We start from the raw sequence: 16,484 nt of genomic DNA on the forward strand, positions 1-16,484 counted from the left end.
GCGCAACGAAAACCGGATGTTCCTGCTGATCGGCGCCTGACGTCCCTGCCAGTACGAAACCCGGCACCGTAAAAACGAGGTACCCGAACCGGTTAACCGAACCGGTCCAATACGACCACACGTTGATTAGACGAGTAGGTTGATTGGACGAAGTAGTGCAGAATGATGGTTGATTAGACGCACTAGTTGATAGGACGCACGGCCGCGTGTCTTTAGCACTAGCCGAGGGTGTAAGCTCCAACAATCCAATCACTTCTGAATTTCGATTCAACCCCCCAAGTGACCTTCCTCACCTCGCCCCAAGCCTCGGCGGTGTCTACGACCAAGTCAACCAGTGCAAGATCCCAGTACGACCTTCTTCCGGTTATGAGCCCAAGCACCATGTCCGCTATCCAAGACACCAAGATCTCCATCGACAAGTACAACGGCGACAACTACGCCACGTGGAACCGCTACATGCGTGGCGTGTTCCTGACCAAGTCGGTGTTGGAGCGTCGTGAACCGCGAGACGAAACCAAGCTTCGCGGACACGAGGGCCAAGGACGACTACGTCAAGTCGAGCAACATCGCGTTCGGCCTGATGTTGCTCCACATGGATGCTGACTACCATCATGTGGTCGACGACTGCGAGGAAGCGTGGGTGGGCTGGACGCGACTGCGTTCGCTCTACGGGGGGTCGCAGAAGGCTGGACGCATCTACCTGAAGCGCCAGCTCTTCAGCATGGAGATGGCAGAAGGCGGCAATGTGCTTCATCATCGCAATGAAGTCCTCAACATCAGCGCCAAGCTCAGCAACATCGGCGCCAAGATGGAGGATGAAGACGTGGCGATCTGCTTGCTCAGGAGTCTGCCCAAGCGTTTCGAGAACGTCGTTCTCAACTTGGAGATGAGCAACGCAGAGCTGCGCACTCAAGATGTGATCAAGGTGCTCACGAATGAGCACATCAAGCGGCAGGGCGAGAAGACGGCTCAGGTGAAGATTGAAGACACTGCGAGGGCCTTCAATGCCGAGCGTGAAAGTCGCCACTGCACGTACTGCGGAAAATCGGGGCACGTCATGGAAAAGTGCTGGACCAAACAGAAGGAGGAGAATCGAGGTGCACGACGTGGCCGGTCTGGTCGCGGTGCGAACAACGTCCAGTGGCGTGACGACAGCGATGACGACTGCGTCGCGTTCGCGGTCTCTATGGAGTGTGGAGTCTCCAGGACCAACAAGTTTCAAGGCTCATGAGCGATTTTTTGACAGTGGTGCCACGCATCACATCTGCAACGACAAGGCCAAGTTTGTCGATATCAAGGTGTGCGACGAAGGTGAACTCACGGTCGCCAACGGCAACACGGCCAAGATCATGGGAGTCGGGACGGTGGTGCAGCGGGTCACTTTGCCCAACGGCAAGGAGCGCGACATCCGCATTCAAGATGCACTTTACGTGCCAAGCATGAACAAGAACCTGCTCTCGGTGCCGCAGATCAACCGAAGCGGACTGTTCAAGGTGGTGTTTGATGGTGCTGAAATGCACATCGCACAGAAGAAGTCGAAGAAAATCGTGGCTTCCGCGGACCTGATCGACGGTCTCTACTGGCTCCGAGTCCCAAGCTGCGCTGCGAATTCGGTGTCCAAGGCGTCGGTCAACGCGGTGGATCTTCATGCGCGTTTGGGTCACGCGCCGAATGACGTTCTTCGGAAGATGGTCTCAAGTGGCATGGTGACGGGTGCGAAAATGCCGACATCGTCGAAGAAGTCAAGCCAGTGTCGTGGGTGCCAACAAGGGAAAATGGTGCAAAAGCCCTTCCCAAGCAACCCGAACAAGCGCAAGTACAAGCCGTTCGAGTTCCTCCACTTCGACATTTGCGGGCCCATGGAGGAAGAGTCGCTGGGTGGCAGCCGCTACTTGCTGCTCATCACGGACGAAGCCAGCGGCTGCATGTCGGGATTCTGTCTGCGAGCCAGGTCGGAGAGTGAAGGCTGCTTGCGCCGATTCATCACCAAGGTGGAGAAGCAATTCGATGCCAGGGTGAAGTTCGTGCGCCATGACGGAGCCAAGGAGTTCGCGACCAATTCGCTCTTGGCGTACTACGAAGACCACGGCATCGAAGTGCAGCCCACGGTTCGGTATGCGCATCAAACGAACGCGACGGCTGAACGCGCCAACCGAACCATCGTGACCATCGGCCGCAGCATGCTTCACTACGCCGGGTTGGACAAGACATTCTGGGCGGAAGCAGCGATGACGGCGATTTACATCAAGAATCGTCTGCCGTCACCCAAGTCGCCCGACAAAACTCCGTTCGAGATCGTCTACAAGTCCAAGCCCAACGTCAAGCACATGCGGATCTTCGGGTGCAAGGCCTACGTTTTGACGCCGAAGGAGAAGCGACTCAAGTGGGACCCGAAAGCTCGTGAAGGAATTTCATGGGTTACGAGGAGCGTTCCAAGGCGTATCGAGTTTATGACATCGAGGCGGGGCAGGTGGTGATTTCTCGCGATGTCACATTCGATGAGTCAAGCTTCGACGACTCCAAGGCTGCCGATGGTGAAGAAGTCAACCGACTTACCGACGTTTTCGACGACATGCAAGTCTCCGAGGACTCCGGCACAAGGGTGTTCACGCAGGCGGGGAAGCGCAAATCGCGTCCGGACAACCAAGATCGTGACAATGTTCGACGTCCTCGTCGCAGTACAGGATGTTGCAGGGTACTGAACCTTGGTACACTGTACCAGTTCCGAGGTACCCGAACCGGTTAACCGAACCGGTCCAATACGACCACACGTTGATTAGACGAGTAGGTTGATTGGACGAGTAGTGCAGAATGATGGTTGATTAGACGCACTAGTTGATAGGACGCACGGCCGCGTGTCTTTAGCACTAGCCGAGGGTGTAAGCTCCAACAATCCAATCACTTCTGAATTTCGATTCAACCCCCCAAGTGACCTTCCTCACCTCGCCCCAAACCTCGGCGGTGTCTACGACCAAGTCAACCAGTGCAAGATCCCAGTACGGCCTTCTTCAGGTTATGAGCCCAAGCACCATGTCCTCTGTCCAAGACACCAAGATCTCCATCGACAAGTACAACGGCGACAACTACGCCACGTGGAACCGCTACATGCGTGGCGTGTTCCTGACCAAGTCGGTGTTGGAGCGTCGTGAACCGCGAGACGAAACCAAGCTTCGCGGACACGAGGGCCAAGGACGACTACGTCAAGTCGAGCAACATCGCGTTCGGCCTGATGTTGCTCCACATGGATGCTGACTACCATCATGTGGTCGACGACTGCGAGGAAGCGTGGGTGGGCTGGACGCGACTGCGTTCGCTCTACGGGGGGTCGCAGAAGGCTGGACGCATCTACCTGAAGCGCCAGCTCTTCAGCATGGAGATGGCAGAAGGCGGCAATGTGCTTCATCATCGCAATGAAGTCCTCAACATCAGCGCCAAGCTCAGCAACATCGGCGCCAAGATGGAGGATGAAGACGTGGCGATCTGCTTGCTCAGGAGTCTGCCCAAGAGTTTCGAGAACGTCGTTCTCAACTTGGAGATGAGCAACGAAGCGCTGCGCACTCAAGATGTGATCAAGGTACTCACGAATGAGCACATCAAGCGGCAGGGCGAGAAGACGGCTCAGGTGAAGATTGAAGACACTGCGAGGGCCTTCAATGCCGAGCGTGAAAGTCGCCACTGCACGTACTGCGGAAAATCGGGGCACGTCATGGAAAAGTGCTGGACCAAACAGAAGGAGGAGAATCGAGGTGCACGACGTGGCCGGTCTGGTCGCGGTGCGAACAACGTCCAGTGGCGTGACGACAGCGATGACGACTGCGTCGCGTTCGCGGTCTCTATGGAGTGTGGAGTCTCCAGGACCAACAAGTTTCAAGGCTCATGAGCGATTTTTGACAGTGGTGCCACGCATCACATCTGCAACGACAAGGCCAAGTTTGTCGATATCAAGGTGTGCGACGAAGGTGAACTCACGGTCGCCAACGGCAACACGGCCAAGATCATAGGAGTCGGGACGGTGGTGCAGCGGGTCACTTTGCCCAACGGCAAGGAGCGCGACATCCGCATTCAAGATGCACTTTACGTGCCAAGCATGAACAAGAACCTGCTCTCGGTGCCGCAGATCAACCGAAGCGGACTGTTCAAGGTGGTGTTTGATGGTGCTGAAATGCACATCGCACAGAAGAAGTCGAAGAAAATCGTGGCTTCCGCGGACCTGATCGACGGTCTCTACTGGCTCCGAGTCCCAAGCTGCGCTGCGAATTCGGTGTCCAAGGCGTCGGTCAACGCGGTGGATCTTCATGCGCGTTTGGGTCACGCGCCAAATGACGTTCTTCGGAAGATGGTCTCAAGTGGCATGGTGACGAGTGCGAAAATGCCGACATCGTCGAAGAAGTCAAGCCAGTGTCGTGGGTGCCAACAAGGGAAAATGGTGCAAAAGCCCTTCCCAAGCAACCCGAACAAGCGCAAGTACAAGCCGTTCGAGTTCCTCCACTTCGACATTTGCGGGCCCATGGAGGAAGAGTCGCTGGGTGGCAGCCGCTACTTGCTGCTCATCACGGACGAAGCCAGCGGCTGCATGTCGGGATTCTGTCTGCGAGCCAGGTCGGAGAGTGAAGGCTGCTTGCGCCGTTTCATCACCAAGGTGGAGAAGCAATTCGATGCCAGGGTGAAGTTCGTGCGTCATGACGGAGCCAAGGAGTTCGCGACCAATTCGCTCTTGGCGTACTACGAAGACCACGGCATCGAAGTGCAGCCCACGGTTCGGTATGCGCATCAAACGAACGCGACGGCTGAACGAGCCAACCGAACCATCGTGACCATCGGCCGCAGCATGCTTCACTACGCCGGGTTGGACAAGACGTTCTGGGCGGAAGCAGCGATGACGGCGATTTACATCAAGAATCGTCTGCCGTCACCCAAGTCGCCCGACAAAACTCCGTTCGAGATCGTCTACAAGTCCAAGCCCAACGTCAAGCACATGCGGATCTTCGGGTGCAAGGCCTACGTTTTGACGCCGAAGGAGAAGCGACTCAAGTGGGACCCGAAAGCTCGTGAAGGAATTTTCATGGGTTACGAGGAGCGTTCCAAGGCGTATCGAGTTTATGACATCGAGGCGGGGCAGGTGGTGATTTCTCGCGATGTCACATTCGATGAGTCAAGCTTCGATGACTCCAAGGCGGCTGATGGTGAAGAAGTCAACCGACTTACGGACGTTTTCGACGACATGCAAGTCTCCGAGGACTCCGGCACAAGGGTGTTCACGCAGGCGGGGAAGCGCAAATCGCGTCCGGACAACCAAGATCGCGACAATGTTCGACGTCCTCGTCGCAGTACAGGATGTTGCAGGGTACTGAACCTTGGCACACTGTACCAGTTCCGAGGTACCCGAACCGGTTAACCGAACCGGTCCAATACGACCACACGTTGATTAGACGAGTAGGTTGATTGGACGAGTAGTGCAGAATGATGGTTGATTAGACGCACTAGTTGATAGGACGCACGGCCGCGTGTCTTTGGCACTAGCCGAGGGTGTAAGCTCCAACAATCCAATCACTTCTGAATTTCGATTCAACCCCCCAAGTGACCTTCCTCGCCTCGCCCCAAGCCTCGGCGGTGTCTACGACCAAGTCAACCAGTGCAAGATCCCAGTACGGCCTTCTTCAGGTTATGAGCCCAAGCACCATGTCCTCTGTCCAAGACACCAAGATCTCCATCGACAAGTACAACGGCGACAACTACGCCACGTGGAACCGCTACATGCGTGGCGTGTTCCTGACCAAGTCGGTGTTGGAGCGTCGTGAACCGCGAGACGAAACCAAGCTTCGCGGACACGAGGGCCAAGGACGACTACGTCAAGTCGAGCAACATCGCGTTCGGCCTGATGTTGCTCCACATGGATGCTGACTACCATCATGTGGTCGACGACTGCGAGGAAGCGTGGGTGGCCTGGACGCGACTGCGTTCGCTCTACGGGGGGTCGCAGAAGGCTGGACGCATCTACCTGAAGCGCCAGCTCTTCAGCATGGAGATGGCAGAAGGCGGCAATGTGCTTCATCATTGCAATGAAGTCCTCAACATCAGCGCCAAGCTCAGCAACATCGGCGCCAAGATGGAGGATGAAGACGTGGCGATCTGCTTGCTCAGGAGTCTGCCCAAGAGTTTCGAGAACGTCGTTCTCAACTTGGAGATGAGCAACGCAGAGCTGCGCACTCAAGATGTGATCAAGGTGCTCACGAATGAGCACATCAAGCGGCAGGGCGAGAAGACGGCTCAGGTGAAGATTGAAGACGCTGCGAGGGCCTTCAATGCCGAGCGTGAAAGTCGCCACTGCACGTACTGCGGAAAATCGGGGCACGTCATGGAAAAGTGCTGGACCAAACAGAAGGAGGAGAATCGAGGTGCACGACGTGGCCGGTCTGGTCGCGGTGCGAACAACGTCCAGTGGCGTGACGACAGCGATGACGACTGCGTCGCGTTCGCGGTCTCTATGGAGTGTGGAGTCTCCAGGACCAACAAGTTTCAAGGCTCATGAGCGATTTTTGACAGTGGTGCCACGCATCACATCTGCAACGACAAGGCCAAGTTTGTCGATATCAAGGTGTGCGACGAAGGTGAACTCACGGTCGCCAACGGCAACACGGCCAAGATCATGGGAGTCGGGACGGTCATGCAGCGGGTCACTTTGCCCAACGGCAAGGAGCGCGACATCCGCATTCAAGGTGCACTTTACGTGCCAAGCATGAACAAGAACCTGCTCTCGGTGCCGCAGATCAACCGAAGCGGACTGTTCAAGGTGGTGTTTGATGGTGCTGAAATGCGCATCGCACAGAAGAAATCGAAGAAAATCGTGGCTTCCGCGGACCTGATCGACGGTCTCTACTGGCTCCGAGTCCCAAGCTGCGCTGCGAATTCGGTGTCCAAGGCGTCGGTCAACGCGGTGGATCTTCATGCGCGTTTGGGTCACGCGCCGAATGACGTTCTTCGGAAGATGGTCTCAAGTGGCATGGTGACGGGTGCGAAAATGCCGACATCGTCGAAGAAGTCAAGCCAGTGTCGTGGGTGCCAACAAGGGAAAATGGTGCAAAAGCCCTTCCCAAGCAACCCGAACAAGCGCAAGTACAAGCCGTTCGAGTTCCTCCACTTCGACATTTGCGGACCCATGGAGGAAGAGTCGCTGGGTGGCAGCCGCTACTTGCTGCTCATCACGGACGAAGCCAGCGGCTGCATGTCGGGATTCTGTCTGCGAGCCAGGTCGGAGAGTGAAGGCTGCTTGCGCCGATTCATCACCAAGGTGGAGAAGCAATTCGATGCCAGGGTGAAGTTCGTGCGCCATGACGGAGCCAAGGAGTTCGCGACCAATTCGCTCTTGGCGTACTACGAAGACCACGGCATCGAAGTGCAGCCCACGGTTCGGTATGCGCATCAAACGAACGCGACGGCTGAACGCGCCAACCGAACCATCGTGACCATCGGCCGCAGCATGCTTCACTACGCTGGGTTGGACAAGACATTCTGGGCGGAAGCAGCGATGACGGCGATTTACATCAAGAATCGTCTGCCGTCACCCAAGTCGCCCGACAAAACTCCGTTCGAGATCGTCTACAAGTCCAAGCCCAACGTCAAGCACATGCGGATCTTCGGGTGCAAGGCCTACGTTTTGACGCCGAAGGAGAAGCGACTCAAGTGGGACCCGAAAGCTCGTGAAGGAATTTTCATGGGTTACGAGGAGCGTTCCAAGGCGTATCGAGTTTATGACATCGAGGCGGGGCAGGTGGTGATTTCTCGCGATGTCACATTCGATGAGTCCAGCTTCGACGACTCCAAGGCTGCCGATGGTGAAGAAGTCAACCGACTTACCGACGTTTTCGACGACATGCAAGTCTCCGAGGACTCCGGCACAAGGGTGTTCACGCAGGCGGGGAAGCGCAAATCGCGTCCGGACAACCAAGATCGTGACAATGTTCGACGTCCTCGTCGCAGTACAGGATGTTGCAGGGTACTGAACCTTGGCACACTGTACCAGTTCCGAGGTACCCGAACCGGTTAACCGAACCGGTCCAATACGACCACACGTTGATTAGACGAGTAGGTTGATTGGACGAGTAGTGCAGAATGATGGTTGATTAGACGCACTAGTTGATAGGACGCACGGCCGCGTGTCTTTAGCACTAGCCTAGGGTGTAAGCTCCAACAATCCAATCACTTCTGAATTTCGATTCAACCCCCCAAGTGACCTTCCTCACCTCGCCCCAAACCTCGGCGGTGTCTACGACCAAGTCAACCAGTGCAAGATCCCAGTACGACCTTCTTCAGGTTATGAGCCCAAGCACCATGTCCTCTGTCCAAGACACCAAGATCTCCATCGACAAGTTCAACGGCGACAACTACGCCACGTGGAACCGCTACATGCGTGGCGTGTTCCTGACCAAGTCGGTGTGGAGCGTCGTGAACCGCGAGACGAAACCAAGCTTCGCGGACACGAGGGCCAAGGACGACTACGTCAAGTCGAGCAACATCGCGTTCGGCCTGATGTTGCTCCACATGGATGCTGACTACCATCATGTGGTCGACGACTGCGAGGAAGCGTGGGTGGCCTGGACGCGACTGCGTTCGCTCTACGGGGGTCGCAGAAGGCTGGACGCATCTACCTGAAGCGCCAGCTCTTCAGCATGGAGATGGCAGAAGGCGGCAATGTGCTTCATCATTGCAATGAAGTCCTCAACATCAGCGCCAAGCTCAGCAACATCGGCGCCAAGATGGAGGATGAAGACGTGGCGATCTGCTTGCTCAGGAGTCTGCCCAAGAGTTTCGAGAACGTCGTTCTCAACTTGGAGATGAGCAACGCAGAGCTGCGCACTCAAGATGTGATCAAGGTGCTCACGAATGAGCACATCAAGCGGCAGGGCGAGAAGACGGCTCAGGTGAAGATTGAAGACGCTGCGAGGGCCTTCAATGCCGAGCGTGAAAGTCGCCACTGCACGTACTGCGGAAAATCGGGGCACGTCATGGAAAAGTGCTGGACCAAGCAGAAGGAGGAGAATCGAGGTGCACGACGTGGCCGGTCTGGTCGCGGTGCGAACAACGTCCAGTGGCGTGACGACAGCGATGACGACTGCGTCGCGTTCGCGGTCTCTATGGAGTGTGGAGTCTCCAGGACCAACAAGTTTCAAAAGGAAGGTCGTTTGAGCTCTTGATGTCAGAATGCAAAGTGATTGATTTAGGTCCTTAGTTCGCAAACTGCTTGCTACCTCTAAGCCTACTGGATATTCCTGCTGGATACACTCTACTGGATTCGTAACTGGATAGAAGGTTTTCAGCCAATGAGCGAGTGCCACGTAGATGCCCATCCTGTACCCACAATCACGTACCCACGCGTCCCATCATCAGCGTCCCGTAATCCTCGTCCCATCATCACACGAATGATGGCGGCACCACTGAGTGAAGGTCACACCGGTACCTTACTGGTACACCGCAGCTGGTCGAGGCGATCCCTTGACAACATTCCCACGCGACTCGACGTCGGCTGCACCTTGGATCCCCAGCTTGTGTCGCAGAACTTCGAACTGCACAGAAGTGATCGCCTTCGTCATGATGTCGGCCAGCATGTCCTTCGTCGAGCAGTACTCGAACACCACCTGACCGTCTTCCACCTTCTCACGCACGAAGTGGTAGCGAATGTCGATGTACTTGGTGCGTTTGTGGAACTCCGGGTTCTTGGCCAACGCGATGGAGCCTTGGTTGTCCTCGTAGATCTTGATTGCTTCATCGCTTGCCATTTCGCCGAGCTCGCGCAGAAACACCTTGAGCCACACCGCCTCCTGCGTCGCCTCTGACAGCGCCATGTACTCCGCCTCTGTAGATGACAGCGCCACCGTCCGCTGCTTCTTGCTCCTCCAGCTGATGCACCCGCCGTTCATCATGAACGCGTAGCCGCTTGTACTTCTTCTCGATTCGATGTCACCAGCCCAGTCTGCGTCCGAGTAGCCACACACAACTCCGCAGCCGTCACCCTTCGAGAACTCGATGCCATGCGTGGTCGTGGCTTGCAGATACCGGAGCACACGCTTGAGGGCTTGCCAGTGTGTGGGACACGGGTCGGCGGCGAACTGACTCAGCACGCCTACTGCAGCAGCCAGGTCCGGACGCGTCGCCACCATCAGATACATCAACGCGCCGACAGCACTCCGATACGGCACGTTCTTCATCGTGTCTTCATGCTTGCAGCCACCCTCGCACATGTTCTTGGTCAACTTAAGTCCTGGATCCTGTGGCATCTTCACGGGTTTGCTGTCCTGCATGCCGAACTTGCTCAGGATCGACTTGAGAAACTTGGTCTGCCGCATCGTCACCTTGCCGGACTCCAAGTCGTTCTTGATCTCCATGCCGAGGAAGTACGTAAGCTCGCCGAGGTCTGTCATTTCGAACCGTTTGCTGAGTGCGCGCTTGGTCGACTATATCAGCTCGTCGTCGTTGCTGGCCAGGATCAGGTCGTCCACGTAGATGACCACGAAGATCATGCTGTGTCCGTCGCGTTTCACGTAGACGCAATGGTCGGACTCGCACTTGGTGAACCCCAGCTTCAGCATGAACTCGTCGATGGTCTTGTTCCACATGCGCGGCGACTGCTTCAACCCGTACAATGACTGCTTCAGCTTGCACACGTAGTCCGGGTGGTCTTCATCGACGTAGCCGTCCGGTTGTGTAACGGGGTTAGACGTACAAGTGGCTGCAAGCCACTTGTGAATTTAACAGATAGGTTATCTGTTAAACGTTTTGGATACTTCCTCACATTGGTGTAAGACACACCGATGGATACATTGAAGTGGACCACCACCGTGAGTGGTCCACACATACCCAAAGATCCTATTGGTAAAAAGCAGCATCTTTCTACCAATCAGAGTCATGCATATTAGCGGGGCTCTGACAGCCAGCCGCTGTCAACCCTTTCATAGATGATAAACAGTTTTTAGCAGATTTTAGAGGAAGATCAATTTACAAGCAATACAGTTCTCATTTTACCTTAAACTAGCTACTTGGAGTCTTGTCTAAGTTAACTTATATTTGTGTACTCAAATATAATTAACCGAAGTAATTACTAAGTACTTACGCTTCCTCATACACGTTGCGCAACGTGTAAGCTAAAGTAGTGAGTCAAGTTAGACCCACTACACCTGGTAGCACTTTGTAGTCCGTCCAACGACCGACTGCTTGACGTTCGTACGCGGTGTACGAACGCGGAGCCGAGAACCACATGAGCACGGAGGTGCCCATGGAGAGCTCCAACACGCCTGCAACGCATGTTGCACGCGCTGACTGCCCCCACCTGTCTGACCCAGAGTGGGAGGCCCTCCAACGACTGTCAACAGTCATTGGGGAGGCGGCGATAGCTACGATGCTGCGTACGCTATCGCCGACAGAGCAACATGGTGTTGCTCTGGGGTTCATCATGAAGGAGCAGCGTGATGCTGCTTCCTCAGTTACGGCGTCGTCGGGGACGACACCGCTTGCTCAATCATTAAAATTGAGCGTGAGCAATTATGTAGGAAGAGAGGGAGAGCCTCTCCTCCGATGGCTTGTCGAACTCGACACAGCCATAGCGGCTCGACGCATCGTCGACCCGCTGTCGAAGGTCGCGTTCGCCATGTCCTGCCTTGGCGGACGCGCAAGGAGTTGGGCGTATGGGCGCCGACTCTCCGATCCTACGTACTTCAGCACGTACGAAGTATTCTAAGAGGAGCTCAGTCAAGTGTTTGAGCCCTCGCAAAACGAGTTCCGGTAGAGGGCGGAGTTCCTCGACCTTCAGCAGGGTAAGTATGACGTTCATGCTTACGCGCAGCACGCACGATACTTGGTTTCAAATATCGTGACCAACCCGATAGATGAGGCGACTAAAGTCGTCACGTTCATGAAAGGACTTAGAGATGGGCCCGTGAAGACCTATCTCTTCCGCGAGTACCCGAGTACTCTCGAAGCTGCGATTACTCTTGCCATGCAAGAAGAGTTTAGCCTGCGGCAGGCTAAACTGCATGTGAACGTGCCGAGGCCGCAACCGCGCCCGGTAGCGAGGACGGGAGGTCCGGAGCCAATGGACCTCTCGAACGCAACAACTGCTGGTTACCAGCAGCAGGGAGGTAACGTGCGATGCTTCCGTTGCGGAAGGATCGGTCACTTTGCACGAGAGTGCACAGCTCCCATGCCCCCTGGAGGTGGCCGTCGTGGCGATATTAGGCATCGCCGCGGACCAACAAAAAACGCGAACATCCAGTAGGCGCGGGGCGCCCTACTGGTAATGCAGTCGCGCGTGCCGATATCGGGCACGCGACACTGAGGACTGCAGCCCCCAGTGAGACCAGCTCTCACTGCAAGAAACAAGATGACAGGCCGAACCTAGTCATCTTGAAGGTTTACTAGTGACTCTCTTCGAGCTTTGGTAGATTCAGGCGCGTCGAACAACTTTGTTCGACTACGGAGCCTGCCAAGACTTGACTTCGAGGAGGTAGATACACCTCGAAGTCTTCTGAGGTACGATTGGCAACAGGTGCCATCGTAGAACCGAGAAGCGCGTCGTGAACGTGCGCTTCTCGTACAAACAACAAGTGTTTGTCGAACACTTTATCGTCCTGGACCTGGACGATAAGTTCGACGTAGTAATGGGCATGCCGTGGCTTGCACGGCATGATCCGGTGATAGACTGGAAGAAGCGCACGCTCGTGCGCTTCGGACGCGACAGCGGAACAGAAAGCGATGGCCCTGTTACCGCAGCGCGGCTCACCAGCAGGTGCGCGCGGCTCACCAGTCGAGACAGCGCTTTATGCTGCTGTCCCGGAGTGCCCAAGAAGTGCGCGAGGGCGCGCACAAGTGAGACCAACGTCGGCAATGCTGCCGACGTCGGAAAAGATGTTGGTTCCGGGAACCAACACCCACGTTCAAGCGTGTAAGGGACAGTCCCTGACCCGAAGCGGTCAGGTCGACGACGACGCGTCGGCTCCGGAAGCCGACGCACCCTCGGTCATGAGGGGCTCCGCCAATGAATGGTGTCGAGGTGACGAAGGCGTGTCAACTCCGGGAGTTGACGCTGCAAACAGTGCGGACGGTTGCAAACGTACCGCACTGACGCAATTACATGCTGTCGTGCAGCCGGGCTGCACGAAGGAAAATGCGGTCAAGCCGGGCTTGATACCGCGCGCCCGCGGACAGGGTCCGCCGGCGAACAACTGTCCACGGCCGGGCCGGGACCAGAAGAACAACTGTGCGGAGCCGGGCTCCGCACAACAAGAAGACGGCGCAAGCGGAAAACGCTGCGCAAGTCTCGGTCCGGGACCGAGACGCAACAAGAGCAATCTGCTGGGCAGACTGAGGCGGTGACGCCGAATGTCAAGACGCTAAGCCTCTTGACGCGCACCGATACTGGATTCCAGTATCGAGACATGGAACTCGCTAGTCCTCCGACGACGGCGTCGGAGTTGACTTCGCTTCCAGCCATGAGCTGGAAGCGCTTCACGCGCGACTTGCACGATGGACGCATCGAGCAAGTCTGCGTTCTTTCGGACAGCGAAAGAACGGCGAGCGAGAGCGAAGAGCTGAGGCAGCTCTTCCTGGGAAGTACCACTGAGAGTGAAGACACTCTCAGTGCGAAGACGAAGCGAGAGCGCTTCGAGGAACAAGGTTGGGACTCGCTGAAGTCGAGTCCCTATTACGAATTGTTGAGGGAGTACGAAGACGTACTCCCGGAAGAGATTCCTGCGGAGCTTCCGCAGGATAAGGGTATTCAGCACGAGATTGATCTCGTGCCGAGCACGAAGTACTGTGTCACGCGGCAGTGGCCACTGCCGCGAGAGCAAGTGAAAGCGATCGACGACTTCTTTGAAAGTCGTCGTAAAGCAGGACAAGTGCGGGAATCAAAGTCCCCGCACAGTGCTCCGACGTTCTGTGTCAAGAAGCCACAGGGCGGATGGCGCATCGTTCATGCCTACAACAAGCTGAACGATGCGACGGTACCGGCGCAGACGCCGATACCGCGAAAAGATGTTATCATCGATTCGATGGCCGGGAGCACCGTTTACAGTGCTCTCGACTTGCGAGATGGATTTTATCAAATCCTAATGCGTGAGAGCGATATCCCTCTCACGGCAGTGAGCACGCCAAGCGGCATGCTCTGGGAATGGCTAGTAATGCCACAGGGGCTTAAGAACGCCCCTGCGACTTTCAACAGGTGCGTGACGCACTTGTTGCGCTCGGTGCGCGACTTCGCACCGAGCTACTTCGATGATGTATTCATCCACAGCCGGGCTGTGGACGGGAAGACCGACGTAGAGATGCACAGGGTGCATCTCCGGAAGCTACTTGAGCTTATGCGAAGGCATAAGCTCTACGCGAACCTGAAGAAGTGTATCTTCGGGGCGAGCGAGATACCCGTCCTCGGGTGTCTCGTAGGGAAGAATGGTGTTCGCCCTGACCCGGAAAAGGTCAGAGCGATAAATGAATGGCCAAAGCCTTCAAGTGTCAAGGAACTGAGGCAGTTCCTTGGCTTGGCCACGTACTTGTGCAAGTACGTGGAGGATTATGCGGGCAAGATCCGCCCGCTGTCACAGCTTCTCAAGAAGGAAGCTGTGTGGAATTGGACACCCGATTGCCAAAAGGCATTCGATGCAGTCAAGCGGGGCTTGACTGAGGCGCCGATCTTGGCAGTAGCTGACCAAGATCGTCCATTTCACGTCGTATGTGACGCATCCGACTTTGCAATCGGATGCGCGTTGATGCAGCACGATCACGAGGGCCGTGATCGTGTCGTCTACTACCAATCGCGTCAGCTGAAGCCAGCTGAGCGCAACTATCCGGTGCATGACAAGGAACTCCTTGCCATGAAGTATGCACTCGCAAAGTTCCGAGTGTATTTGCTTGGGAGTAGACCATTTGTGGTCTACACCGACCACGCTTCACTGCGTACCGCAGTGAAGTCGCCACACATTTCACAAAGAATGGCGAGATGGCTCTCATTCTTTGCGGAGTATAACTTCCGGGTCGAATACAAACCCGGAAGATTGAACGTGGTGGCCGACGCGTTATCACGTCGGCCGGACTATGCAGAAGCTGTTGACGTCAATGCCATTGACGCCATGCGATCGAGCAAACCCACATCATCTCTGTTGGATGATGTGAAGGCCGCGTACGCGCACGACGCGGACGCGAAGCTCTTGCTGGCCTATGGCACAGCGCCTTCTGACAAGTCCCGTCAGAAGCTGCCCAAGCACCTTCGAGCGCGTGCACACCGCTTTCGTGTGCACGACGGACTACTGCTTTACAATGCAGTCGACGACAACGCGGATCGCGTTGTCGTGCCAAATGACCATGACCTGCGACTCAGGATCATGTACGAGTATCATGATGCCCCGACTGCGGGACATCTCGGACGTGAGAAGACTTACGTCCTTCTCACGCGCGACTTCTACTGGCACCACTAGTATAAGTGGGTACGCAAGTACATCAGTGCTTGCGAGGTATGCCAACGCGTGAAGCCTGCGCCATTCGCACAGGCTCCACTGCAATCACTACCGACTCCGTCGGAGTGTTGGAAGTCCATGTCTTTGGACTTCATCTTTGGTCTTCCCCCGGATAGCGGAGGAACACCGGTGTTGTGGTCTTTGTAGACCGTTTCAGCAAGATGGTACATCTTGCTGCGGTGCCAGTAGAGGTAACCGCGAAGCAGACGGCCCGTCTGCTCGTCGACATGGTGTTCAAACACCATGGCATGCCGTCCGACATCGTGTCGGACAGAGACCCGCGCTTCACAGCGCACCTGTGGCAAGAAGTGTTTACACTTCTTGGGAGCCAGCTTTCCATGTCGACTGCGGATCATCCGCAGACGGACGGTCAAACCGAGCGCGTGAATCGCGTGCTCGTCGATGTGTTGAAGAGCTACGCTCACTCGTTCCAATACTGGAGCGAGTGCCTATCGATGGCAGAGTTTGCCATCAATAACTCAGTGCATGCCTCGACCGGGCATACACCGTTCTACGTGAATTCCATGCGGCATCCACGTCTACCGAGTTTACTCGGAGTGATGGCTCCCACTTTAAGTGGGGGAGGATCTACGACTGCAATACAGCAGCCGCAGAAAACCGCTGACACTTGCACAGTGTCAGCTGCAACAATGGACAAACCACATGAGTCTGCGCAGGGCGCAGACTCCCCCAACAACAAGGCCAACGACCACGGGTCTGCGCAGGGCGCTGACACCGCAAAGAACCACGCAGAGGCCGAGCCTCTAGCGGAGAGCGAGCTGAATGACTTCAGCTCGGATGCAATCAGTTTCATCACCAAAAGACAAGCCGTGATTCGGTTTGTCCAAGACACAATAACAGCTTCTGTTGATCAACAGAAGCTGAACGCAGACAATGCGGGCAGAGGCAACACAAATGAATTTAAAGTTGGTTCATTAGTTTTGTTAGCAACACAAAACCTGCCTAGACATGCAGTTTCGGATTTCG

At 55.8% G+C, this 16,484-nt stretch overlaps 5 protein-coding genes across 5 annotated transcripts; all 5 read left to right on the plus strand.

Moving 5' to 3' along the window:
- Positions 1–381: 381 nt before the first annotated feature.
- Positions 382–2,477, plus strand: IUM83_19564 (Integrase catalytic core protein; the record flags this gene model as incomplete). The annotated part of the gene is made up of 3 exons (XM_067944616.1): positions 382–479; positions 535–1,173; positions 1,247–2,477. The coding sequence occupies 3 exons, from the start codon at positions 382–384 to the stop codon at positions 2,475–2,477; spliced, it is 1,968 nt and encodes a 655-aa protein (XP_067792966.1).
- A 553-nt stretch (positions 2,478–3,030) lies between these two features.
- IUM83_19565 (Integrase catalytic core protein) lies at positions 3,031–5,395 on the plus strand (the record flags this gene model as incomplete). The annotated part of the gene is made up of 3 exons (XM_067944617.1): positions 3,031–3,128; positions 3,184–3,822; positions 3,895–5,395. 3 exons carry the CDS (start codon positions 3,031–3,033, stop codon positions 5,393–5,395), a joined length of 2,238 nt encoding a protein of 745 aa, XP_067792965.1.
- A 284-nt stretch (positions 5,396–5,679) lies between these two features.
- Positions 5,680–8,044, plus strand: IUM83_19566 (Integrase catalytic core protein; the record flags this gene model as incomplete). The annotated part of the gene is made up of 3 exons (XM_067944618.1): positions 5,680–5,777; positions 5,833–6,471; positions 6,544–8,044. 3 exons carry the CDS (start codon positions 5,680–5,682, stop codon positions 8,042–8,044), a joined length of 2,238 nt encoding a protein of 745 aa, XP_067792964.1.
- Positions 8,045–8,328: 284 nt separating this feature from the next.
- On the plus strand, positions 8,329–8,649 carry IUM83_19567 (retrovirus-related pol polyprotein; the record flags this gene model as incomplete). Its single annotated transcript, XM_067944619.1, has 1 exon — positions 8,329–8,649. One exon carries the CDS (start codon positions 8,329–8,331, stop codon positions 8,647–8,649), a length of 321 nt encoding a protein of 106 aa, XP_067792963.1.
- Positions 8,650–8,666: 17 nt separating this feature from the next.
- On the plus strand, positions 8,667–9,191 carry IUM83_19568 (Copia protein; the record flags this gene model as incomplete). Its single annotated transcript, XM_067944620.1, has 1 exon — positions 8,667–9,191. One exon carries the CDS (start codon positions 8,667–8,669, stop codon positions 9,189–9,191), a length of 525 nt encoding a protein of 174 aa, XP_067792968.1.
- Between the last annotated feature and the right edge of the window lie 7,293 nt (positions 9,192–16,484).

This window comes from Phytophthora cinnamomi (assembly GCF_018691715.1).
Source record: "Phytophthora cinnamomi strain GKB4 chromosome Unknown Contig31, whole genome shotgun sequence".
Lineage (NCBI taxonomy): Eukaryota > Oomycota > Peronosporomycetes > Peronosporales > Peronosporaceae > Phytophthora > Phytophthora cinnamomi.